Source organism: Phaseolus vulgaris, chromosome 9, assembly GCF_051622355.1.
Source record: "Phaseolus vulgaris cultivar YP4 chromosome 9, ASM5162235v1, whole genome shotgun sequence".
NCBI lineage: Eukaryota > Viridiplantae > Streptophyta > Magnoliopsida > Fabales > Fabaceae > Phaseolus > Phaseolus vulgaris.
In genome coordinates, this window is record NC_143506.1 from 20293935 (window position 1) to 20321221 (window position 27287).

At 36.2% G+C, this 27287-nt stretch overlaps 3 protein-coding genes across 4 annotated transcripts; 2 read left to right on the plus strand and 1 right to left on the minus strand.

The window, feature by feature from the left end:
- Window positions 1-1438: 1438 nt before the first annotated feature.
- MCM10 (minichromosome maintenance 10) lies at window positions 1439-4807 on the minus strand. 2 transcript variants are annotated; one of them, XM_068625921.2, is made up of 11 exons: window positions 4562-4807; window positions 4294-4465; window positions 4109-4183; window positions 3774-4011; window positions 3544-3668; window positions 2764-2797; window positions 2625-2671; window positions 2377-2520; window positions 2187-2251; window positions 2023-2092; window positions 1439-1927 (listed from the first exon to the last, which is right to left on the minus strand). In XM_068625921.2, the coding sequence occupies exons 1-11, from the start codon at window positions 4644-4646 to the stop codon at window positions 1762-1764; spliced, it is 1221 nt and encodes a 406-aa protein (XP_068482022.1). In that variant the 5' UTR covers window positions 4647-4807; the 3' UTR covers window positions 1439-1761. The 2 variants fall into 2 exon arrangements, with proteins under 2 accessions (XP_068482022.1, XP_090151501.1); XM_090295375.1 differs by lacking the exons at window positions 1439-1927; window positions 2023-2092; window positions 2187-2251; window positions 2377-2520 and having other exon boundaries at window positions 2781-2797; window positions 4562-4786.
- Window positions 4808-6095: 1288 nt separating this feature from the next.
- LOC137821364 (beta-galactosidase 13) lies at window positions 6096-10388 on the plus strand. The gene is made up of 17 exons (XM_068625920.1): window positions 6096-6461; window positions 6563-6658; window positions 6748-6860; window positions 6942-7008; window positions 7091-7183; window positions 7269-7412; window positions 7494-7588; window positions 7681-7786; window positions 7872-8075; window positions 8162-8329; window positions 8419-8597; window positions 8692-8801; window positions 8889-8998; window positions 9108-9215; window positions 9300-9404; window positions 9508-9653; window positions 9752-10388. Exons 1-17 carry the CDS (start codon window positions 6243-6245, stop codon window positions 10218-10220), a joined length of 2532 nt encoding a protein of 843 aa, XP_068482021.1. The 5' UTR covers window positions 6096-6242; the 3' UTR covers window positions 10221-10388.
- A 7140-nt stretch (window positions 10389-17528) lies between these two features.
- LOC137821882 (beta-galactosidase 13) lies at window positions 17529-21971 on the plus strand. The gene is made up of 17 exons (XM_068626675.1): window positions 17529-18070; window positions 18172-18267; window positions 18360-18472; window positions 18555-18621; window positions 18704-18796; window positions 18882-19025; window positions 19107-19201; window positions 19293-19398; window positions 19484-19687; window positions 19774-19941; window positions 20031-20209; window positions 20304-20413; window positions 20501-20610; window positions 20720-20827; window positions 20912-21016; window positions 21120-21265; window positions 21364-21971. Exons 1-17 carry the CDS (start codon window positions 17852-17854, stop codon window positions 21830-21832), a joined length of 2532 nt encoding a protein of 843 aa, XP_068482776.1. The 5' UTR covers window positions 17529-17851; the 3' UTR covers window positions 21833-21971.
- Window positions 21972-27287: the final 5316 nt, after the last annotated feature.

Consider the following 27287-nt stretch of genomic DNA (forward strand, 5'->3'; position numbering starts at 1 on the left):
TTAATACATTGATGATGTAATTCTTAGCTGAGCACTTTGTGCTTAGTTTTGCCGATGGAGTATGTTGAGTACTGTGGCTGATGATTGCAGTGGAAGCATGGTCCTGGATGGAGGATGGTGTGTAGTTTAAAGAGGACTAAGGTTAAACTCCTTAGTCTATAAGTGCTCTTCAGGTTTAATAAATAGATGGTGCGACAATCAGCCATAAGCTAAGGAAAGCTTATACCTGAATCAAATTTGGTGCAGTGCTAAAGCTGCTGTGAAGGTTTTTTCTGTGAATGGAGCTGCTGGATGGTGGAAGGGGAAGACTAAAGCTAGGTAGTAAAGGGCCTTGAATTGCAGTAGGTCTCAATTATGTTCTGTTTTTGGAGATTGTAGCTGATGGTTGGTCAGAGTTCTGGATTGTGGTTGCTGTGTAGGATGGTGTGTGGGCTGGTTTTCTAGCCTTGCGTAGATTGTTTTTGCATTGTGTAGATGGTGTACTTGTTGTTTGATCTAGTCAAGTCAGGAGTCTTGGATTTATGCTGAACTAAATCTGGTATGGTGGATTAGGGGGATGGTGTAGCGCCATTCTACTATGTGACAGGTTGTTTTGTATTTGAATTTTGTGCTGGTCCACTTGTTGACATGCTTTAGCTGGCTTAAGATTTGTGTGTTGCTCATGATCGCTATAGTATGATTCCAATAACATAAAGCTGAAGAAATGGTGAGAATGGACTGATGGTTCAAGTGTAAATTCAACAAACATGTAATGATGCTGAGGCCGTAGGTACCAAATGTTAATGGGGGCTATACCACTTTTTCTCTATTTGTACGTAGGTACTGGGAAGAATTTCCTGGGTCATATAGAATGTACTTATCTGATGTGGAGGAAGTGGGTAATGATCTTAGAGAGGTAGTCTTCTCTCTTTAAGAGTGCAGGGGTAGTTTTGGGGAAGTTCTTTATGAAACAGATACTGGATTTTTAGTGATCCTGTTTTTTTGAGTGGTTTTAGGATAATTTTTATGTCCTAATTTTTTTCCCTGAAATATCCTGAAGTATAAGAGTTGGGATATCCTTAAAGTATCCCTTTAATTCATTTTAATTATTTGCTGATAAAAAAAAAATAACTATTTTATTTTCCTTAGTTTACTACAAAATTAATTCATTAGCTAACTTGCACATAATTGAAAGCAAATTCGTAGATTTCCAAACACTAAAAAATAAGATTAATAAACAAAGGTACCTAAATACACCAAAATTGATGAAGGCATGTTTAACATCTCTCTATATCAAATGTATGCAGCCATAAGAATAAGTATTATTTGTGTACATAGAGCAAGCCCATGAAGGATATATTTGATATTCCTCATAAAGCACAATAAATGGACCATTAAGTGCAACATTATATCAAAATCAAATCAATTTCATGTTAGAGAAGAAAAAATACCCCTCAAATAAAGAAAAATGAAGTAGAACTAATCCCATTCCATCCTAACTTTATATTAATTTACAAAATTTAAATAATGGTAGTGCTTACTTTTTACTCCATTTCCGTTCACTAAATCTTCAAACATCAATTCAACCATAGTTCTAAATAATGGCATATTGACAGAAAATACTCTTTGAATTGAAGCATCAAACCTTATAGGGGGACACTAACGTACGTAGGCCATAAGATACTATTATGTAGAAAACCTTCACTTTCTACTCATGAAACACATTTTTGCCCGACATCGATGCTCGACAGTGAAACTGGGGATGAGAGCAATGTAGAAACTTTAGAAGTCTTCATCATCCGAGCTAACAAAGTCTAATTCAATCATCTTTTCTGTATACTTCGGAGTTGTAGCAGCCAAAACCTGGCCGTCTGGTTTTATTCTTTTTCCATCCAACTGTCGGTTTCTTATGACTGAAGAGGATCCCACATTCGGAAAAGATGATTTCCTGAAATAATAAGTCAAATTGGTATGTTCGTCCTCTACCAATGGCATCCATAACATGTAAGTGACAAACTCGAATATTTGTTTTTTCCATCTCACCTCTTCTCCGTACATTTTTGTTCATTTGGAATCTTTGATCCTTTATTCTTCACTTTTGGATCCGACTTGGCTGGATAATATAGACACAAGTAAGCTAAGAACACAATATCATGAATAATGAGTACATTAGTGAATGTCATTAAAGTTATAAGTAACCCAATCACCTGCAAGCTGAGAAAGAAACCTAATGCCTTGAGAATGAGTTGTTGTTGTTACTTTTCCTGCATTGCTGACAGAAACAGAAATTATTATTAATACTAGACTTCAACAGATTCAACTGGAAAGAAAAAAAAAATAGAAGGTCTTCACAATATAACTCAGCACTAGCCCGGGCCAAAATAATAGAAGACAAACCTCAAAGCCTTTCTGAGGCCATCCGCAGACAATAGTTTCACTGGCCGAGACTTCTTCAAGTTTGTTTTGTCAGCAAGGGGGTCAACTAAGTAAATTCCTTCTGATTTGAGGTAATTCCTAGACTTAAACGCTGTTTTTAAGTTTCTGCTAATAAAAAAATACATGTTTAACAGGTGAAATCAAACAAGTTGAGAACAAGCTTTACACCAGCAATAGGAAATTGAACCTTGAAAGAACTAAATACGCACCCTCCCTTGAGTTCACTTCGCATCGTGGAATAATTCTCTGATGCTTTCTACATGGTGTTATAAGTAGTTAGTGAAACTAATAATATCCTTGTCACAACAGAATATACATGAAAACCGAGAAGAATTAAAGGCTACTTACTGATTTATGATATTTACAATATGTCCCATGACGTCTGAAATAACAAAGATCAAGGGTTATGAAATCGGTATATGACGAAAACTAAGATAATGTAAGCTATTTTATAGTTCCTTTATCAATGAGTACACCTTATTGGATAGTTTTAAGGTCAAGTCCTTTAATATTAAACGTGGTATACTCATGAAAAACAAATTAACAAAATGAAATTATGAAAAGAACATGGATTCATGTAACAATTAATATTGCTCATGCTTGGCAAATGTGAATTTAGTAAACTGAATTCTTAAAAATCCCATAGATTGTTATTGAAGTGGAGATACCTAACAACAAACCTAAACTATTAATTCACCCACTCTGCTCTTCGTTTTCTAAAGTTCACCCTAGGGAATGTATTCCTTCAAATGCATCTTACAAACATTCAAAACAAATTATGCAACAAGATCTAGCATGATCTTACCTTATCTTTTTCACCCGTAAAAAGTGTCGGCCTATAGTTATTTATTAGTCCTAAAGTACTTCCTCTTCTGTTTTACTTATCAGAGTGAAAAATGTACCGTGCTTCTCAAAATTAAGGTACTTGGACACACTGCCAAATTGCAATTTAAATCAGGCACGTTCACTAAAGGGATAGTCGGTAAAAATGCAAATAAAAAAAAATCACCATGAATAACTCCGTTTGAAAATATTGGAGGACAAGGTTCACAGAATTAAAAAAAAAACTATTGCGAATCTAATGCCATTAAATCCAAAGAGAATAAGGAAAATCAGTTATTTACATACTTATTTATGACCAGCGTACAAGCCATCCCATCTGTTCGTTTCCCTTTGCAAACTCCATAATCAACAGAGGTGCCCATCTTCATAATTTGTCTGGCGGAGTATATACTCAAAGAAAAACCAGTACCCTGCAAAAACATTGAAAAACAGAGAGAAAGATTAGAAAACTTATGGCAAACCTTTGTGCCCCATAAACAACTGAAAAACCGATGCTACTCATAACAATTCAATACCGCATTATCCTTGCGAACAGTACAATTAAACAGTGCAAAGACCGTTCCCGCTTGTTCCTGCATATTCCTCTGATAAGCATCTCCAAACAAGAAAAGCGAAACGGTAGTCTCATCCAGACACCCAATTTTCCATATACAATAGTTTTTCCCTGTTGAACTCGTCCTCTGACTCCCCTTCTCAGTCAACACACCAACAGTGGCCCAACTTCCAGACAAGGTATCCCCAATCAACGAATTCCTGAACAATCCAAATCAAATCCTTAAATATTCCAATCTTTAATACTCGCAAAAAAGATTAAACGTTTTACGCATGAAGAGAAGGTGAAAAAGATTACTTGATAACAGATAACCGAACGAATCGAATGTCTGAAAAATGTTCCTTGAGCTCTGCAGGAGTTAACAATTGGTTCCTAGACAGAACAAAAAAGAGATAGAGAATAAATTGCAGTTCAGTCAGAGGCGTTAATTTACAGGCAGGCATATTAGTGAATAGGAGAAATGAAAACGAAGAGAATGAAACCTAATGCGAAGGCCTGAAAACTTTTCAAGCTGGGAATCATTGGTAACAGGTTTGTTGGTTGGTTTGGGCGGTTTGGGGGGATCGTAGGGAAGGCAATCCTGAACGGCGTTTTTGAATACGGACATGTCAGATTTCTCCCTTTGGTTGAGCGAATCGTCATCGGAAAGGTAACCTGCAATAATTGACATGATAATGAGAAGGGAACAAAGGAATGAAAATGCATAAAGAAAAGAATTGCATGCGATAGTGATAGTGATAGTGATGCTACCTGGTGTGGGAGAAGCGGGAGGAGTGTCGGGAACTCGGTCCTGAAGGGAGAGAAGAAGATCGAGGTCATCTTCGTGGCTTGTCATTGTGGCTAATGCTCTGTCCCTGCGTCACAGATCTCAACGCATTGAGAGAAGAGAAGAGAGAAAGGGTTAGGGTTTTGGTGATTTTGATTTTGGAGGGAGATTCATAGAGGGTATGCAAATGTTTTGGAGGGAATTCAGTTTATCAGTTTACTCTCCCTCCCTTCTTTTCCTACATCAACAATAAGATATTATAAATTACAAATTTTTTAAATTTCAGACAAATAAGCATTTTTAAATGTATAACTTATTTAAACATTTTAATTTTTAATAAATAAATATTTAAATAGAAATTATATTTTAAATTTATAATCAATTGTTTAAGTTATGATATAAATTTATTCTTAACAATTATTAATTAATTAATAAATAGCTTTGATAAAAAGAAAAAAATATAACTTTTTAAGGATGGAACGTTGATGGGAATAAATAAATAGCTAAATAAATAAAAAATATTAAGAGCCTTTTTTTAACGAACATCAAAAGTAGCAAATAAAACTATATTTAAAAAAATCAAAAACATATATATATATATATATATATATATATATATATAAAAGAAAGAGAGAAAGAGAGAGTGATAATGTCTAATGGAATAAATGAAAATCTTACTCGTTAATTTGAGTATATTAATTTATAATATAAAAATAATGTCAAATTTAATTTTCATGTGTGCTTCAGCATAAGCATTCTTACTTTAAAATATCCAACAATTAGCCATGCCTTTTAAAGAAATTGTTAAGAGAACCAACAATTTACCTTTCAGAGCTACTTATAAATCAGATTTAAAAAATTACATTGCCAATATATTTTAATTAAATCCATATTAATTATAATTCACTTTTAAATTCGACATGTTTATTGAAAACTTATTAATTTAAGTGATACTTAAAATTTAATATTCTTAAATATAACTTTAGATTAAGTTATTGATTATATATTATTTGCAAACCAGATTTCATTCAGGTTTATTATGTTTAGAATCACCCATTTCAAATAATATTCTTAATTATAGCTTTAAAACAATTATAAAAAATCAACAACTTATTTTGCATGACAATTTCTATTTAAATCAGAAAGCAATTTATTAGGACTTTTTCTAGGGGAAACTGTTATATGATTAAAAACACACAAAAAATAAATTAAAAGGAAGTGAGAGAAAAGGTCAATGATGATTAAAAGTAATATAAATACAGTATATGTTTATAGAAATATTAAAAAATCATTAATTTGAATTTGTCTCAGTGTCTGTTTTTATGTAATAGTGGAATTCGTTATTTATTTTCAAAGATGGTGAGTAAATATAGGTAGATTGAGCTTAAAAAAGAGGAAATATAAGTGATTAGAATTTTTATGGTTAGAGGAAGGAATGTCCACCAAAGAATGGTAACAAAATGTAGAAAATAGTGGGTGAGAGAACAATTTTGTCTCCAAGGGTTGACAAAAATTGGTGTGGGAGAGTAGTATATAAGAGAAGGTGATGCAATGAGGAAATCAGCCTTTGGGTACCTCTTTCTCTACTTTTGAGAAGGAGGAACCTTGTATTGGCTCACTTCATCTCTCCTTTCGATTCTTATGCAACACTAACCAGTCATAAGGATGGAACACATCAATAACACCATGTCTCGCAGCTTTCTTTTCATGGCATTGCTTTCCATCATTGTGGTTGCGGCACATGCACGCGGTCATCATAAGGGAGCGCATGGTCGTCACATGACCGCTCAAAATGTCACTTATGATGGTAAGTCCATGTTCATCAACGGAAGGCGCGAGCTGCTATTTTCTGGTTCCATCCATTACCCACGAAGCACACAAGATGTAAGTTACTCTATTCCTAATCATATACTAATGCTACATTATTCATGCAAACTAATAAAATCACATGACTCATTTCACATTTGTGCGTATCAATAATGCAGATGTGGCCTGTCCTTCTTGATAATGCAAGACGCGGAGGCATAAATGTCATTCAAACCTACGTGTTTTGGAATGCTCACGAGCCCCAACAAGGACAGGTGAAATATTTCATTTCTCTTCTTTCAATTATTTTGTTACCACAAAACTCAAAGGGGTGTTCTGAATATGTTTTTCCCTCAATATGCAGTTCAACTTTGCTGGTAATTATGACTTGGTGAAGTTTATTAAGCTCGTTCAAGAACATGGAATGTTTGTCACTCTCAGGGTTGGACCCTTCATCCAAGCTGAGTGGAACCACGGGTAAAACATCCACTGACAAGTTGATTTCCAAATATATGATTCCTTTCCTTTCTTATTCTCATTCCTAATTTTGTTCATCAGAGGTCTTCCATATTGGCTTAGAGAGGTTCCTGGCATCATTTTTCGCTCTGACAATGAGCCTTACAAGGTAGTCTCAATCCTTCATATATAATTTATGGAAATTTAATATATAATTTAAGCATTAACATGAAAAATCTTTTAATTTGAAGCAATACATGCAAGCATTCGTGACAAAGATTGTACAAATGATGAAAGATGAGAAGCTCTTTGCTCCCCAAGGAGGGCCCATCATCCTAGCTCAGGTTTTGATTTTATAAACAACCTTGTGTTTAATTTCTTTTGAGTAATCAACCTACATAAACATGTGACATTATTCAATGGTTGCAGATTGAGAACGAGTACAACCACATTCAACTTGCATACGAAGAGAAGGGAGACAGTTACGTCCAGTGGTCTGCAAACATGGCAGTAGCACTGAATGTTGGAGTTCCATGGGTCATGTGCAAGCAAAGAGATGCACCTGATCCAGTGGTAAGTTATGATATGGTAGAAGTAGCATAGCCACAAATACTCTTCCAACTTAGACTCACCTTGTGTGATTTCATTTTGCAGATCAATGCATGCAATGGAAGAAATTGCGGTGATACCTTTTCAGGGCCAAACAAACCATACAAACCATCAATATGGACAGAGAACTGGACCGCTCAGTAAGAAATGACTTGACGTTTATCCTTAGTGAACAACTTCATAATCAGGAGCACTCATCTTAATACATTTTTGTGGTGATTTTATACTCCAGGTACCGAGTACATGGAGATCCACCATCCCAAAGATCCGCAGAAGATATTGCATTCTCAGTTGCCCGTTTCTTCTCCAAGGGTGGAAACTTGGTTAACTATTATATGGTGTTTCTCTCGACATCTAAATCTTGTTGTATTAATATAACTTGTGGCCATATCTTGTTTCTAACTCTATTTGCAACTTTTGTAGTATCATGGTGGAACAAACTTTGGTAGAACCAGTTCTGCTTTTACCACAACTCGTTATTACGACGAGGCTCCTCTTGATGAATATGGTCTACAGAGAGAACCAAAATGGAGTCATTTGAGGGATGTGCACAAAGCAGTGCTCTTGTGCAGGAAGGCTATCCTTGGTGGCGATACCAATGTAGAAAAGTTGAACCAATTCCATGAAGTAATCATCTGATACGACTTCTGATGTCTATGATAAAGAATGTAGTCTCACTAAAATATTAAGCTAAATAACTTTATTTAATGCAGATTAGAACCTTTGAGAAGCTTGGAACAAACATGTGTGCTGCTTTCATCACTAACAACCACACCATAGATGCAGCCACTATTAACTTTAGAGGCACCAACTACTTTTTGCCTCCACATTCCATTAGCGTCCTCCCTGACTGCAAGACCGTTGTCTACAACACGCAAAGTGTAATTAACTAACTAACTTGTTCATCTCTGATATATTATCATATACAATTCACAATCAGGTATTTATTCACTTTTGGCACATGTAACAGATTGTTTCACAACATAATTCAAGGAACTACGAGAGGTCGCCCATTGCAAACAATTTTCAATGGGAGATGTTCATCGAGGCTATTCCAACAACCAAAAAAATGGATACGTACCAGAACCTTCCGGCAGAGCTTTACAGCTTGCTCAAGGACACCACTGATTATGCTTGGTACACCACCAGGTGAGTTTGTGTACGAGGAATGCTTAATTATTTTACTCTTGAAACATTTTATATGACTATTGTCTCCAACTTCTAAGTTATTTATTCATTGCAGCTTTGAGTTGAGTCCACAAGACTTGCCAACAAAGCCTGGAGTTATCCCAGTTCTTCGTATTATGAGTCTCGGACACTCAATGGTTGCATTTGTAAACGGAGATCTTGTTGGTAAGCACGTAAAGTTAAAAGAAAAACACCATTAAAAAGGTGAGGAAACAGGGTAGTAATGTCAATGTCTTAATTATTGTGTGTTAGGAACTGCTCATGGAACCCATGAAGAAAAATCTTTTGAGTTTCAGCGACCAGTAGCATTTAAGGTTGGAACCAACTATATTTCCATCTTGGCTAGCACTGTTGGATTACCTGTAAGAGACTTAACTTTTTTCTTCTAGTTTGTTTAATGAACACCAATCCAAGTTTTAGCGAGCATAACAATATAACATTGTTTCATCTCTTGAAATTTTGAATATACAGGACAGTGGAGCTTACATGGAACATAGATACGCCGGACCCAAGTCCATATCTATCCTTGATCTCAACTCCGGAACAATTGATGTTAGTGACAATATGTGGGGTCATCGGGTTAGTAGAATTACTGCTCAGTAGAAAAATTATCGTTGAGCTTATTATAGTGACATAACTAAGTTGGTCCATTTCAATTGGCAGGTTGGTCTCAAAGGTGAAGGCATGAAAGTTTTCAGTGAGGAAGGATCATTGAGGGCAAAATGGATGCCACTCGCTCCAGTTCCACGCCCTTTAACGTGGTACAGGGTAAGAAATATCACACATCTTAAATGAAACTATTTTATTTATGAAACAGTTTCAAAAGCTTTCTACTTTTTCTATTTAACAATATTATGCATTGGTTTCACAGACTAGATTTGCCACCCCAGAGGGAACAGGTCCAGTTGCCATAAGGATGACTGGAATGGGCAAAGGATTGATATGGGTCAATGGTCAAAGCATTGGACGCCACTGGATGACTTTCCTCTCCCCACTTGGAACGCCTACTCAATCAGAGTAAGTAAATCACTGAAAAAAAGGGAAAACCTTTGTCTTGGTCTTGAACTTGATATTGGTCTAACTAAAAACCTTTGTAATTTGCACCACTCATTCAGGTTCCACATCCCAAGAGCTTTCCTCAACCCACAAGACAACTTGCTTGTTATATTTGAAGAGGAGGCAATGAATCCAGGACAAGTTGAGGTATTGAACGTGAACAGAGACACAATTTGCAGTTTCATTGCAGAGAACGACCCTGCCAATGTGAACTCATGGGTGTCTAGGAGAGGAAATTTCCATCCTATCGTGTCAAATATTGGACCCCAAGCTGCACTGGAGTGCATTCCTGGGAAAAAAATTACGGCAATTGAGTTTGCAAGTTTTGGCAACCCTAGTGGTTACTGTGGAGATTTTGTTTTGGGAAGCTGCAATGCTGCTGCTACAAAGCAAATTGTGGAGCAACAATGCTTGGGCAAAGAAACTTGCACGGTTGCATTAGATCGTGCAATGTTGAACCAAAATGGCGCGGATCCATGCCCAGAAATATTGGTGAAAACCCTTGCGATTCAAGCAAGGTGTTATTAGATCAATCAATCAATGAGTCCAAGATGGTTGGTTTGATTTGGCCAAATAGAGTCCAGGAGTTCAAACTTGTGTCATTGAGTTTTTGTAACATTATACTTCAATTCAGTGATTACATTATTTCTCATGTTCGTGGCAATAAAATTTTCACCCATTCAATTTTGTTAACAACTTATATCTTTTTTATATTTTTCAATTCTCTTTAGTAATGACATAAATATAATCTTATAAATAATAGTTGAACTACTTAGTTTGTTTTATCTAAAATTATATAAGTATACCAATTTATCCATAAATAACAATAAAAAATAGATTTAATTACCTTTTTAGTCTTCATATTCAATTTACTATCGTGATTTTTTTAAAAATAATTTTTTCTTGAGGTTTTTTAAAAATATAAAACTTGGTCCTTCTATTAAATTTCCATTAACAACGTTAATTGTTGATGACATGGCAACTGTGAGTGGGACACATGTCTTTATGTTAAAGCCTCGTCATTACGTTCAACCCTAATCACTTGTCTCTCCCTATGTGTCTCCTAACCCTAATCATCTTCCTCTAGCGGCCATACATGTCTTCCGTTGGTACCGCGGTTCTACCTTTTGTAGAAACTAACTCCTCCTCCACCTCCAAAGCACTGACACAATTGTGTCACTTGGTAAAGGCGGGGAGCAAGAATGATTTCCTTTGGATTTAAAAATTGTGTCCCCATACAAACCCATTTACTCTCTCAAGGTTTAATCCACTTTTTTGAGAGAGAGAAAGAAAAAGAACAAACAACACCATAAGATAAGTCATACCATGTGCTTGTTTAGTTAACACCTAAGGCTTTGCTTTTGTTGAGAAAAGAAAACTCTGAACTTTCAGATGTATCAAAATAACATAAAAAATGTTTTATTAACACCATTTGCCACTAACACAGATTTGACACCGCTTGTGTGTCATTAATTGACAATGTGGCAGTGGAGTTTATAGTAATTGTGTTGGGAGTGATCTGACACTAAGGGCAATGCAGATATCTTAGGACATATGTGTAATAGTGATTCGCACGTACCGAAAACGTCAACGTCGGAGGAGGGAAAGACAAAAGGGACTAGAACAAACGTTGTAGAATATGTAAATGTCTTTGTTGTGCCATCGTCCCCTGCTTGTTTCTTTCGTTTAGGAATTGTTGAAACTTGCAAGTAGCTTTTACACCGGTTACTCCAACCAAACAGTGTAACATATTAAGTCCTATGTTTTTTTTCACTATATTACATTGGTTAGTACATGCAACCGGTGTAACACTTGTTTTTGAAATTAAGGGCAGTTTCGTAGGCGTGGGTATATTACATCGGTTTGTACATGCAACTGGTGTAACACATGTTTCTGAAACTAAGGGCAGTTTCATATGTGTGGGTATATTACATCAATTTGTCTAGGAAACCAGTGTGAAACTTCATTTATATGAGGGTAGAATGGTAAGTTTAGGCTTTGAGTGTGGGTTTAGTGTTTTACTTTGTTGTAGAAGTGGGAGAATTTGGAGCCAAAGGGATGACGAAGAGCATTGTCGTCGGAGGGTGAGAGAAAGAAGCGTAGCCTCGTCATAAGGAGGGACAAAGAACCCTAATGTCGTCGTCTTACTGGAGTGAGGGACAAATAAATGTAGTCTTGTGGGAGGGAGGGACAAAGAACCATAGAAGTTGTAATCGAAGCACATAAAAAACATTTGTGGTGTCGTCATCTTACCTGAGGGAGGGACAAATTACCGTAGTCTTGTCAAAGGGAGGGATAAAGAACTGTAGAAGTTGTAATTGAAGCCCAAAGCAAACATTTGTTGGTCTAGGGTGTTCAAAATGAGGTAAAACGTAAACATCTTTGTCTGAAGTGTTGATCATGATGCATGATCCTCTAATGTATGATTTTTTTCTAATTAAATTGGGTTGGAATTAATTTTATACGTGGTCTGCTTCGATGTTGTAGAAATTTGTTTTATTTAGGGTATTTTCACACTTTAATATTCATAAACCTATTGTTTTATCCATCACAACCGGAGGTCAAAGTCCTGTAAATAAGCTCACAATCAACATCATCATGCGTCTTATCGGTATTTCTTGGCGTAGGTGTCCTGTATGATGATGACTCCACATTATGGTCGCCCTTGAAGACTTGCTCCTGTAGAAGTCTTATTTTCTCTTCAATGGCGTTAATGCGAATGTCATTTTCCTCAGTCTTTTCTTTGCACTTTTGTTGGCACTTTCGTTGTTCAGACAAAATCCTTTCCAAATCAATGGAAGTGAAGGAGGATTCATCATTCTCAATACATTTTGGTGAGGACTATCCACCAATTTTTTATGCTTCAACCACTACATCCAACGCCTCTTCTTCCTCTGACAAATCCCAATCCCATACAATCTGAAAAAATTCCAGTAAACCAATTCAGATAAATGAAAACCACCACTTAAAAAATTCAAAAAATCATTCACCAATTACTCCATAAAAAAACTTGAAAATACCTCATTCGAAGCAAATGCAACATGTATTTTGCCTGATCGGTCATTTACACGTGGCCATTGAAGAACACGTGGAAAATAATATGTTGGACTCCCATCACCAACACGTACATGTTGAACTGCCCACAACTATTACAATGGAAAACAAAGTTCTTTTTTAATTTTTCAATTTGAAAAATACAAGAATTTTCCATAATGAAAATATGGAAAAAAATCACTTCAACTAACCTGCAACACATCCAACCAGGTGTACTCCGGCTAAATTCTTTTGCATGTTCAAAGTTTCAGAAGCACGCCCTAAACTGCTAACAAGTAACCCATGGATGACTTCACCCCAGTTATACATACTCAAGGAATCTAAGTTATCTAACAAACTAAACGGAAAACTACGAAAAGACCTAGATGTTCGCGGAAAATAGAAAATAGCTTACCCAAGCAATATATACAGTCTACAAAATACATCAACATCATTTTTTTTTTATTTTACTGTCATTCAACGTGTTCACCCAATGCCAACAATTGTAATCTCCTCACCACTAAATAGTTTTTTAACAAGGCCCCCCTCATCGTCTTGTAATTCTACATTTATACCACTAATTCCTAATCCCAAACTAATACAGACATTAAAAGGACTAAATGTCACAAGATGTTGCCTTATCCTAAAACATTAGTCCTCAGCAGAGCACCTACTAACAAACTCCTTTAAAATAGTACTTGAAATATTCAATGGTTCTTCTAATCCGAGCAACCATTTAAATGGTGTAGTTTCATTCCTCTTACATTGGGAAGAAGATAACATACCATTAATCTCAATGATATGTTATATACATACCTTGTGTCTCACCCTAATCTGTAATTGCAAACAGTAAATTTATTAGTTGCTTTACAAAATAAATAAAAAAACAAAATATACCTTTTAACACAAACATACATTAACTTCATTAAGACAATACTCGTTTGCCATATTTTTCCTTCAAAAACAAACCTGACATCAACAACACAAAAAGTCAACAAACAAAACAAATGCCAGATCACAAAATGTCCAAATGAACGAAGCAAAACACAACAAAACCTAGGAAAGAACACATACTCGCCAAGACAATACCAAGACAAACACGAAACCACAACCACACCAACAGAATAACAAAATAAACTGCAACACATCGTGATGTGAGTTGATCTTTAGATGGTTCCATTTTATGGTGACACTTTACTTAGAGTTGGGATTTTAGCAATTTAATGGTGAAAACCTAAGGAAGATTCCCACTGGACACGAACTTAACCAAATGGTTAAGTAAGTGTGAAGGTTCACTTCACAAAGGCAAAGATGAAAAATCAATATAAAGTGATAGATGGAATGCAATGAAGATGGAAATAACAGTAAGGTAAACATCAATGGTGTTCATGGCCGAACCAAATAATGAACCATAAGCATTTAGCAAAAGCAAAACAAAGACATATATGAAATGGAAATGAATTGAAAATAGTGGAAGAAGAGTAGCTTATGGAGTGCTTGTGAGAGGGGTTCACGCCACTTGGGGTGGGGTAGCCACCAAGATGAGTGAAGGGTCGCCACTTGAGATTCTCACACCACTAAAGATAAGACCTAGCCAAGAGGATTCAAACCTCACACACTTCTCACACAATTTGTGTAGAGTAACTTTTCTCTTCAAAATTAACATGTAATACATGGAGTAAGACACCCTATTTATAAGAATGGGTGTCTTGGTGCCCAAGAAGGGCAAGGGTAGGATGGGAAATAAGGGAAGAGCGACCAAGGAGGGTTTACTAAGGTCAAAACCGCATCTTTAGGCTCTCTTTCTAGAAACTAGGTCAAAAATCCTAATTCTACGTCCCTTGTCTTGAAAAAATGGGCTTGGATCAAGCCCATTTCACAATAAGCACTCCTATTTATGCTAAAGGCACTATTCTATCCTATCTTGCTATTTTAACCCCTCAAGTGAGCCCAATTTATTTACAACTTGTTTTTATCTTTAAGAAGACCAGAAGGAAGAACATAAGATGCTCTAGTTTGTGTCCATTTATCCCTCTGGTGAGGTCTGCCAGATCCTTGGTGAGGTCTTCACTTGATTGTTGAAATGACTTCTCATAGTGTGCATCATTGGTCATCTCCTTGTTGGCTTGGTTTGTATTATATTGCCAAAACGATATCACTGTTACAACAAAGACGAAGGGAAACGGAACCCAAGACCAACCACCCACTCGGAAGTCGAACAAAACAGAGAAGCTGAGAACAACTGAAGCTCAAACACTGCACTCGAACAAGAGAGAAGGAACTGGGACTTAATTTGACCTAAAAATTTATTTATATGCGCATATTTTACACCAGTTACATGGTTAAAACCGGTGTAATATGGGCGTATGAGTAAAAACTACAATATATTACACCGGTTGTCACTACCAACCGATGTAAAACACTCGCCCTTAGAAACTTGTCACATCACCGAACGCAATCTCACTTTGTCATGTCACGTAACGCTATCTCACTTTACCACGTCTATGCCACCTTTGCAACGTCAAATGTGTGTTATGTGCAGAGGGTGTCAATATATCAGAACCCAAATAACATTGAGGCCACAAAAACACAGGAGAAAAACACAATCAATATTGATGAGCATATATTTATTCACACTCAATAGCCTTAATCATAGATTATTGGACTATAATAATAAATAAATCCATTATTTTAATTAATATTCTTATAATTGGGTTTATTTGGGCCTTAACTATTATTTTTGTTAATTTTGTGTTTTTAGAGTAAATTATTCGAAGTAAGCATCTACCTTTGTGAATGGGTCAAATATGCAAAAGTCCAAGTTGCTTCTTGAACCAAAACGGGAAACAAATTCCGAAGAGAAGAAAGAGAAAATAAAATCTACAATATCTCAGAAACACAATTGGAAGCAAATCTTCTGCAAAATACATGAATTCTGGAAAGTTGAAAACTGTTAACAAAATATAAACTACAATATTTTCCCAATATCCTTGAAGCATAAAAGCCTATAAAAGGACACAAGCATCAAGGAGAAAAAGGAGAGCTTCATAGGGTTTTCTTAGTTTCTTTTCTTTATAATTCTTTTGTTTTGCCTCCGCATGGAAGGCTAAACCTTTATGGTTGATTCTTTTGTAATTCCCCATTGAGTTCTGGGGTTTTGTTCAATAAAAGATTCATTTTTCAATTCTTTATAGCAGTTGTTTTTATTGTCTAATCTTCTCGAAAACTAGTTTTTGTGAGAGGTTATACGCATGATTGAGAGTCTTCCTTATCTTAAACTTTGGTTTCTTAGTTAGTTCGCATTGTTCTAATTAATTTCTTGGGTACATGGTTCAAGAGAGGGGAGATAAACATTCTCATGGAGTATACGCATGGAACAAAGTGGGTATTGATTAAACTAGTAGACGCATGTTTTACTAGTGAGTTTCAGTTGAATCAGATCGGCGCATGTTCAATCTGGTTTAGCTCTGTTGGAGGATTGAGAAAGGATTAATCTTTAGAGAACCTGTGCAAAGAATTCAATGGTGGAAGAACTTGGGGATCAACCACTTTTTATTTTCTATTTCAATCTCTTTTATATTTTATGCATAACTATCCTAAACCCCTTTTTATTATTATTGTTATTACTAACTTTTCATTGCTTGTAGATAGATTTTGAATTCGGTTAACTGAATCACTATTGGATTCGTTGGGAGACGACTTGGGGTCATCTGACCACAATTATACTATCATCTATCTAGTGTTAGACAAATCTATGCTAGAATCATATTAATTTGACAGCTAAACGACAACGATCAGATATTAAGAAAGCCAAACATTTCTACATCATTTAGGACCCCTTAATGCACTTACCTACCTCAGTCGGTGTTATTTCTAATCAAATAATTATTTTATTAAAGTTTGTTTTTTTTAAACCCTTTCATTTCATTTTACTTATCTTTTCCTGAACATTTATTTTTGTTTTCTATTGTATCTCAATTCAATAGTTGAATTGGTGTTGGTATAAATTCAATAGACATGTGTGAGAGGGTTGATGTAGAAGTCGGTGAAGACGACTATGACCATGTTGATACTGATGGACCTCTTAAGCGGTGGAGGGTGATCATCCATCATGGTTGATTGCGGTTTTATCCTAGAGCAAGTGGGCCATTTTAAACATATCAAAGTTAATTTTATATACACTTCAGGTAAGCATTTTAAAATAAAAATATCCAACAATTAGCCATGCCTTTTAAATGAATTGTAAAGAGAGCCAATATTTTATCTTTCATAATAACCTATAATAGAAGATATTAAAAAAAAATTACATTTTCAACATATTTTAATTAAATTCATATTAATTATAATTCACTTTAAATTTTGATATGTTTATAAAAGAATAATTGATTTTAGTGGTACTTAGATTTGAGTTTTATGGATAAAAAAATATAATTAAAAATATAGGTTCGATTTAAAAAATAATCAACTAAATTATTTTCCGCAAAAGAGTTTTCATTCAAATTTATTATGTTAAGTGTTTGTTTAGAATAACTCAAAAAAATGTCCTAAATTATAACAATTATAAATAAAAAAAATAAAAAAATTCACGTTTATAATTAAATAAGAAAGTAGAAATTTTGTTTAGCAAAATGGATAATATGTTATATGATAAAACACTAAAAAGAAGAGTGAAAAAATATATAAAAATAATATAAACACGGTGTGTATAAAATATTTATAAAAAAAAGATAATTTGAAAGAGTCCAATACAGATGGATGTTATTTGATTTTCTATAATAGTGCAATTTGTTAGTTATTTTGAAAGGTGGTGAGTAAATATGGTAGATTGAGCTAAAAAAAAGAGGCGTAAAAGAGGAATGTGAGTGGTTAGAGTTTTCATGGTAAAGATGAAGAAAGATCCACCAAAGAATCGTAACAAAATGCGGAAAATAATGGGTGAGAGAGAAATTTCGTCTCAAAGGGCTGAGAAGAATTGGAGTGTGGGGGAGTAGTATATAAGGGAAGGTGATGCAATGAGGAAATCAGCTCCTGGGTACCTCTCTCTCCTCTCTTGAGAAGGAGGAACCCTGCATTGGCTCACTCAATCTCTCCTTTCAATTCTTATGCAACAATAACAAGTCATAAGGATGGAACACACCAATAATACCATGTCTCGCACCCTTCTTTTCATGGCATTGCTTTCCATCATTGTGGTTGCGGCACATGCACGCGGTCATCATAAGGGAGCGCATGGTCGTCACATGACCGCTCAAAATGTCACTTATGATGGTAAGTCCATGTTCATCAACGGAAGGCGCGAGCTGCTATTTTCTGGTTCCATCCATTACCCACGAAGCACACAAGATGTAAGTTACTCTATTCCTAATCATATACTAATGCTACATTATTCATGCAAACTAATAAAATCACATGACTCATTTCACATTTGTGCGTATCAATAATGCAGATGTGGCCTGTCCTTCTTGATAATGCAAGACGCGGAGGCATAAATGTCATTCAAACCTACGTGTTTTGGAATGCTCACGAGCCCCAACAAGGACAGGTGAAATATTTCATTTCTCTTCTTTCAATTATTTTGTTACCACAAAACTCAAAGGGGTATTCTGAAAATATGTTTTTTCCCTCAATATGCAGTTCAACTTTGCTGGTAATTATGACTTGGTGAAGTTTATTAAGCTCGTTCAAGAACATGGAATGTTTGTCACTCTTAGGGTTGGACCCTTCATCCAAGCTGAGTGGAACCACGGGTAAAACATCCACTGATCAAGTTGATTTCCAAATATATGATTCCTTTCCTTTCTTATTCTCATTCCTAATTTTGTTCCTCAGAGGTCTTCCATATTGGCTTAGAGAGGTTCCTGGCATCATTTTTCGCTCTGACAATGAGCCTTACAAGGTAGTCTCAATCCTTCATATATAATTTATGGAAATTTAATATAGAATTTAAGCATTAACATGAAAAATCTTTTAATTTGAAGCAATACATGCAAGCATTCGTGACAAAGATTGTACAAATGATGAAAGATGAGAAGCTCTTTGCTCCCCAAGGAGGACCCATCATCTTAGCTCAGGTTTTGATTGTGTAACCAAACTTGTGTTTAATTTCTTTTGAGTAATCAACCTACATAAACACGTGACATTATTCAATGGTTGCAGATTGAGAACGAGTACAACCATATTCAACTTGCATATGAAGAGAAGGGAGACAGTTACGTCCAGTGGTCTGCAAACATGGCAGTAGCACTGAATGTCGGAGTTCCATGGGTCATGTGCAAGCAAAGAGATGCACCTGATCCAGTGGTAAGTTATGATATGGTAGCAGTAGCATAACCACAAATACTCTTCCAACATAGTCTCACCTTGTGTGATTTCATTTCATAGATCAATGCATGCAATGGAAGAAATTGCGGTGATACCTTCTCAGGGCCAAACAAACCATACAAACCATCCATATGGACAGAGAACTGGACCGCTCAGTAAGAAACGACTTGACGTTTATCCTTAGTGAACAACTTCATAATCAGGAGCACTCATCTTAATACATTTTGTGGTAATTTTCAACTCCAGGTACCGAGTACATGGAGATCCACCATCCCAAAGATCCGCAGAAGATATTGCATTCTCAGTTGCCCGTTTCTTCTCCAAGGGTGGAAACTTGGTTAACTATTATATGGTGTTTCTCTCGACATCTAAATCTTGTTGTATTAATATAACTTGTGGCCATATCTTGTTTCTAACTCTATTTGCAACTTTTGTAGTATCATGGTGGAACAAACTTTGGTAGAACCAGTTCTGCTTTTACCACAACTCGTTATTACGACGAGGCTCCTCTTGATGAATATGGTCTACAGAGAGAACCAAAATGGAGTCATTTGAGGGATGTGCACAAAGCAGTGCTCTTGTGCAGGAAGGCTATCCTTGGTGGCGATACCAATGTAGAAAAGTTGAACCAATTCCATGAAGTAATCATCTGATACGACTTCTGATGTCTATGATAAAGAATGTAGTCTCACTAAAATATTAAGCTAAATAACTTTATTTAATGCAGATTAGAACCTTTGAGAAGCTTGGAACAAACATGTGTGCTGCTTTCATCACTAACAACCACACCATAGATGCAGCCACTATTAACTTTAGAGGCACCAACTACTTTTTGCCTCCACATTCCATTAGCGTCCTCCCTGACTGCAAGACCGTTGTCTACAACACGCAAAGTGTAATTAACTAACTAACTTGTTCATCTCTGATATATTATCATATACAATTCACAATCAGGTATTTATTCACTTTTGGCACATGTAACAGATTGTTTCACAACATAATTCAAGGAACTACGAGAGGTCGCCCATTGCAAACAATTTTCAATGGGAGATGTTCATCGAGGCTATTCCAACAACCAAAAAAATGGATACGTACCAGAACCTTCCGGCAGAGCTTTACAGCTTGCTCAAGGACACCACTGATTATGCTTGGTACACCACCAGGTGAGTTTGTGTACGAGGAATGCTTAATTATTTTACTCTTGAAACATTTTATATGACTATTGTCTCCAACTTCTAAGTTATTTATTCATTGCAGCTTTGAGTTGAGTCCACAAGACTTGCCAACAAAGCCTGGAGTTATCCCAGTTCTTCGTATTATGAGTCTCGGACACTCAATGGTTGCATTTGTAAACGGAGATCTTGTTGGTAAGCACGTAAAGTTAAAAGAAAAACACCATTAAAAAGGTGAGGAAACAGGGTAGTAATGTCAATGTCTTAATTATTGTGTGTTAGGAACTGCTCATGGAACCCATGAAGAAAAATCTTTTGAGTTTCAGCGACCAGTAGCATTTAAGGTTGGAACCAACTATATTTCCATCTTGGCTAGCACTGTTGGATTACCTGTAAGAGACTTAACTTTTTTCTTCTAGTTTGTTTAATGAACACCAATCCAAGTTTTAGCGAGCATAACAATATAACATTGTTTCATCTCTTGAAATTTTGAATATACAGGACAGTGGAGCTTACATGGAACATAGATACGCCGGACCCAAGTCCATATCTATCCTTGATCTCAACTCCGGAACAATTGATGTTAGTGACAATATGTGGGGTCATCGGGTTAGTAGAATTACTGCTCAGTAGAAAAATTATCGTTGAGCTTATTATAGTGACATAACTAAGTTGGTCCATTTCAATTGGCAGGTTGGTCTCAAAGGTGAAGGCATGAAAGTTTTCAGTGAGGAAGGATCATTGAGGGCAAAATGGATGCCACTCGCTCCAGTTCCACGCCCTTTAACGTGGTACAGGGTAAGAAATATCACACATCTTAAATGAAACTATTTTATTTATGAAACAGTTTCAAAAGCTTTCTACTTTTTCTATTTAACAATATTATGCATTGGTTTCACAGACTAGATTTGCCACCCCAGAGGGAACAGGTCCAGTTGCCATAAGGATGACTGGAATGGGCAAAGGATTGATATGGGTCAATGGTCAAAGCATTGGACGCCACTGGATGACTTTCCTCTCCCCACTTGGAACGCCTACTCAATCAGAGTAAGTAAATCACTGAAAAAAAGGGAAAACCTTTGTCTTGGTCTTGAACTTGATATTGGTCTAACTAAAAACCTTTGTAATTTGCACCACTCATTCAGGTTCCACATCCCAAGAGCTTTCCTCAACCCACAAGACAACTTGCTTGTTATATTTGAAGAGGAGGCAATGAATCCAGGACAAGTTGAGGTATTGAACGTGAACAGAGACACAATTTGCAGTTTCATTGCAGAGAACGACCCTGCCAATGTGAACTCATGGGTGTCTAGGAGAGGAAACTTCCATCCTATCGTGTCAAATATTGGACCCCAAGCTGCACTAGAGTGCATTCCTGGGAAAAAAATTACGGCAATTGAGTTTGCAAGTTTTGGCAACCCTAGTGGTTACTGCGGAGATTTTGTTTTGGGAAGCTGCAATGCTGCTGCTACGAAGCAAATTGTGGAGCAGCAATGTTTGGGCAAAGAAACTTGCACGGTAGCATTAGATCGTGCAATGTTGAACCAAAATGGCGCGGATCCATGCCCAGAAATATTGGTGAAAACCCTTGCAATTCAAGCAAGGTGTTATTAAATCAATGAAGCAATGAGTCCAAAATGGTTGGTTTGATGTGGCCAAATATAGCCCAGGAGTTCAAACTTGTGTCATTGAGTTTTTGTAACATCATACTGAATTCAGTGATTACATTATATTCAATTTTGTTCATAACTTCTATCTTTTTTATTTTTTTGAAATCTCTTCGGTCATGACACACACACATACATATATCTATATATCTATCTACATATATCTATATATCTATCTATATATATATATATATATATATATATATATATATATAATCCTATAAATAATATTGTAACTATTTAATTTTTTTTATTTAGAATGATATAAATATACCAATCTATAAATATCAGTATCATTTTAAAAAATGATGAATTTTGTATATATGTCACACCTGTAATAAATTTTTCGCTGAAAGGTTAACAGCATAAGCAAAGTTATAAAAATTATATAATTATATTACATAATTTTGTGTGACATTTTATTTTTTATTTTAGAAAAAAAAAATGACTCGTAAGTCTATCGTTTGACCGCTTTTAATAATAAATGCTTCAAATAAATGAAGCGTAGCTTGGTGTTAAAACACTTTGTTTTGATTTTTAATAGATCAAATATATTTTTTAGAAGAAGGGTGAAAACAATGCTTGGAAACCAAAAATTGCATCATTGTTACCAATATACTCACTTAGTTAACAAGTGTTTCGTTCAAAAACTTCTTAATTAATTCATTTGATAGTGAATAATTTTGTTTGTTGTTCGTTGCAAGTTTCATTTTATTTTATGTTAATTATTTTTCAACAAGCACTCAACAGCTTCCGGTGTTATTTTCCTTTCTTACAAATATTAAAACAATAATTTTGTGCAAAGACTACAACATAATACTTTTGTTAAGAAGCAAAAAGAAAATACCTCTATAAAGACCATTTAACCACTTATATGTCACTTACGAAAATCAAATAATGAATTTATTATACTTGTTTTTCTTACATATTTAAAATTGTGAATGTACACGTGTTTTATTAGGTAAATATTGAAAATTGATAGTGTACTAATATGGTCCACACGATTGACATTCTGACTTGGCATCCAGTCCAAGACCAACACACAACCAAAGCCGTTACACCTAAATAGGATTAACGAGACTAATCAACATTCAAGCGATAGGTAATGCATTCCTATGCATGACCTAACTCCTTGATTCAATCCAAGAACAAAGGGCCCATGGTAATTGTATAAATAGACATAGATTCCAATAATCAGATACGTCATCATACAATATTAATAGCGTCGTGTACTGAATACCGAATTCTCACTTGAGCGTCGGAGTGTCTTTTGCAGGTACCATCCGAGCTTGGAGTTCACGGAGACGAGGAGTAGAGCAACGAAAGGAGAGCAAGGAGTTTGTTTTAAGAGGAACGGAAGAAGAGCTGACAGACCGACTGAAGGAGTGTTCGAATCGTTCTTTTGGTTCCAACCCCATTCGAGAACAATTGACACCCACCGTGGGACCGAGAGAATTAGCATGAAAAAGAAAGTAGATGGTGTCAACCAGAAGTATGGTGAACGAGAAGATGTCTTATGCTGAGCAGATGTCGCTCTTTATGTCTCTGCAAAAACAGATGGCTAAGATTAAGAGAAGGAACAAGGAGACTAAGCGAAATAATGAAAATGAGATTCTAACTCTCCAAAATGAGAATGAAGAGATGAAGAAGAAGTTTGTGGAAGGGGGTCCATGTGTCAGGCCGACCAACCCTGTTGGGAGGTCCTTCACCACCCCCTACCGGCCCCAAAATTGTTGAGGAGCCGAACGATAAGATCCACACCCAATAGGCTGACGGTGAGTCCTATCTGAATAGGTTGGTCCCTACGACCAATACTTTGGATCCAACCTGCCAACATCCATTCATCGACTATATAATCGGAGTACCCCTAGGTGGAAGGGCTTTAATAGGGATCGTTATGACAGTACGACCGACCCCGATGAGCACATAGACATGTACACCACGCACATGAGCTTGTACACCTCAAACAATGCAACTATGTGCCACATTTTCCCCACCTCGCTGAAAGAATGAGCTTTAAGCTGGTTTACGTATCTTCCTCTAAACTCTATCGACTGTTTTGAGACCCTGGTGTCCACGTTTGATACACAGTTCGCTACCAGCCGACCGCATCACCTGACCTCTATCGCCCTGATCAACATTCACCAAAAGAAGGGGGAATCTTTGAGGAAGTTCATAGATAAGTTTGGTAAAGTAGCCATGAACATTTGGAATCTAAGCCTGGACGTAGGCATACATCACATGGTAATAGCCCTACGGCTGGGACCGTTTAATGACAGCTTGTGCATGGAGCCAGCTGAAAGCCTGGACGAGCTTAGGCGGAGGGCCGTTAAGTTAAATGTAGCTGGAGGAGTTAAGGGAGTTCAGGAACCAGGCCCGAACCGAGACAGGTGGGGATAAGGGGAAAGAAGAGAAGGAGGAGAGCCAAAACTGACTAGTGGCTAGACGAGGAGATAGGCATAGAGACAACCGGGGGCACCGGTTCACAAGATACACCCCCTTAAGCGCCGACAAGGGAAAGGTCCTACATGAGGCCTTAAGTGTCGATCTAACTACACCACGAAGAAGGGTTGCATATGCCCTCATAATGTCGACCTAACCCATAGATGTCGGTACCATAGAAACAGTGGACATACCACTGAGGAGTGGCAAGCACTGAAAAATAAGACTGAGGAACTTATCCAAGTCAAGCAGCTTCGGCAATTTGTGCAAGGGGACCGGGGATCGAAGCGGTCCCCACAACGGGAAGAGGCGACAAGGTGGAGGGACTACTCCCCTTAGAGAACGAGAGAAGACGACCACCGACCTGAGCGTCGACTGAGAAGGGAGGACCCTCCAAGAAGGAAAGGAGGAAGGGGTGGCCGAGAGGTCATCAACACCATCACTGGGGGATTTGTTGGGGGTGGTAGCTCCAACAATGCCAGGAAGAAGCACCTGAGAGCAGTACATCAAGTGAACACCATTTCTTTTAAATTGAGAATGCCCCCAATCACCGATAGGGATTTCAAGGGTGTCGACCCTTCGTATGACGACCTCATGGTGATATCGATCGATATTGACAAGTTCGCCATCATGAAAACGCTGGTGGACCAAGGGAGTTCAGTGAACATACTCTATTGGAAGACGTTCAAACAGATGAGAATAGCCGAGGAGGAGATGAAGTCGTATGATGATCACGTGGTCGACTTCTCGAGCGAGAGAGTGGGCACCCGAGTGATGGAAGAAGGGTCAAGCCCAGGACCAATCACTAGGTCCAAGACAAGGAAGATACAAGAAGATTGGGAGTCTACTACTGATGACAGAAACACCTTCATCTACATGTTAAAAAATGTCATAACCTAATGTAGAATTATATAGTAGAATTTATTTTCTTGCCAAAAGTAGAATATGAATTTTATTTGTATTTTTTCTTCATTTTAAGTAGGGTTGAATTAGGAACCTAAAAACCAACCTAGGTTAAATAAAGGTTTCTAGAAGACTCCTAATTTAACCTAGGTTGGTCCTAAATCTAAAAAGAGTCATATGAAACCCACATTGGTCATGTTTGCCTTGTGACTCCAAAATAGGCGCCAATTTCAAACCTCTAGCATTTGAATTTTCCCACCATTTGCTTTGTACATTGGTCAGACCTCTACCCTATATAAAGAGGTGCTTGGCTCATGAAATTCTAAGATCAATATATAAGTGAATTGTTGCCCAAGTTTGCAAGCTTTCTCACTCTCTTGTCTAGACACTCTAGGATAAACACCTTGATCTTCTTCTTCACCTCTCCAAGTGATATGGCCCAACCAATCACTCTCCCTACCTCTCATGCACCTTCAAGGAACTCATATCTCCATTAGAGCGCTCTTTGTTCCATCTTCTTCATCAAGTTTCCACTAACTCCAACAAAAATTCCATAAAACAATCGGTCATGACGGCAACACCATCATTTGGTATCTAGAGTTTTTGTTCTTCAAGAGATAAGTGTCTTCTCTTCATTTATTTTTATGTTTTCTTCATATTCGGGTTGTTCATCAATTGTTTCTGAATTTTCTTGTTGTTTTAATTTCAATTTCATGTTATGTTGTTGTTTTAAATTTTCGGTTCAGTGGTTTTTGTTAATTGTTCTTGAACATTCCGATTTCAATTGTTTTAGGTTCCTATGGAGTAAACTGTTTTGTTTTTATTTTATTTGAGTTGTTCTTGCTGTTTTAATCAGTGCATTCACATTTTATTTGAGTCATTTTAATTTTTGAATCCATTCAAGTATTGTCAATGTCATGTTCATCCAAAATTGTCATCAATTCTATGTAGTACTTTTGTTGTTAATTTTGTTTGATTGATTTTAATTTGAGTACAAGTTATATTCTCAATTTGAGCTTTAGTGCCTTTTTATTTTTTTTTATATTTGAGTTCATACTTGTTGTTAGTTCCATACAAGTTCATTTTCCATCCAATTCTATTATGTTTTTGAAGTTTCCAATGTTGTTTTTAATTCTAGTATAGGTTTTCCTCTGTTTCACAGTTTTTGTACTGGTTGAAAATGTTTATCAAAATTAATTGTGTTGGTGAAAAAAAAATTGAAATTTTGGATTTGAGCAATTTGATGTGTTAAGAAAAAGTTTAAAAAAAATAGTATATAAAAATTCAAAATAGAAAAAAATGGTAAATGACAAACGGCCAGAGTGCACAAAAAATATGACCATGGAAAATTTGAATCAGTAGTGAATTTGAAAAACATTATTGCAATTATCTGGCGTAATGTTTTTTGTGAAATTCCAGTGCCTACATTGAGCTTAAGCATTGAAGTTTATGTGGTTAAAATTTCAAATTTAAATTTAGAGTAATATGTCCAACATAAATTCGGCAAGTTAAAAGAAAATTCACAAAAAAAAAATTGTAGTGTTGTTTTGGTTTTATTCATCTATTCTAGTTCCATTCACTAGGATTCCATTTTGTGTGCTACCTTTTCTTGTTAACTTTAAATTATTACTTGTGAATTTCTTGACAACTCTTTCAAGTCATTTCAATTACCGATTCCATTTTAAGTAGTCTTTATTTCTAAATTTGAGTTTTGTTGCTTTGAAATTGTTTAGCCTCTTTTGGTGGAAGTAACCTATTGTGCTTTGGTGAGTTGTGGAGCTGCAAATTTTTTGTGTAAGCCACATCACTAAAGAGGTTAAAACCGAATATCTAAGGTTGAATATCCTAAGGAGGCAAAGCAAGGGACAACAACAAACTCACATAAAAATATACACAAACGAGCTACAAGTGAAGGAGTGCATAGAATAGGTCTTTAGTTTTGTGCATAAAATATTATTGACCTAATTTTCTTTGTATTTCTTTGAGTTGTAGTTTGCAAAACTTTGATTAGTTAGTGGATTAAAATTCATTTTAGTCGGTGAGTGTGCCTTCAAGGT

Coding starts and splice junctions, on each gene's coding strand:
- MCM10 (XM_068625921.2), bottom strand. CDS start 4,646: ATGACAAGCCACGAAGATGACCTCGATCTTCTTCTCTCCCTTCAGGAC. Junction 4,012..4,108: donor GTTCGGTTATCTGTTATCAA/GTAATCTTTTTC, acceptor TGGATTGTTCAG/GAATTCGTTGATTGGGGATA. Junction 2,672..2,763: donor ATTGTAAATATCATAAATCA/GTAAGTAGCCTT, acceptor AACACCATGTAG/AAAGCATCAGAGAATTATTC.
- LOC137821364 (XM_068625920.1), top strand. CDS start 6,243: ATGGAACACATCAATAACACCATGTCTCGCAGCTTTCTTTTCATGGCA. Junction 7,184..7,268: donor GGCCCATCATCCTAGCTCAG/GTTTTGATTTTA, acceptor CAATGGTTGCAG/ATTGAGAACGAGTACAACCA. Junction 9,216..9,299: donor ACAATATGTGGGGTCATCGG/GTTAGTAGAATT, acceptor TTCAATTGGCAG/GTTGGTCTCAAAGGTGAAGG.
- LOC137821882 (XM_068626675.1), top strand. CDS start 17,852: ATGGAACACACCAATAATACCATGTCTCGCACCCTTCTTTTCATGGCA. Junction 20,828..20,911: donor ACAATATGTGGGGTCATCGG/GTTAGTAGAATT, acceptor TTCAATTGGCAG/GTTGGTCTCAAAGGTGAAGG. Junction 21,266..21,363: donor GGAACGCCTACTCAATCAGA/GTAAGTAAATCA, acceptor CCACTCATTCAG/GTTCCACATCCCAAGAGCTT.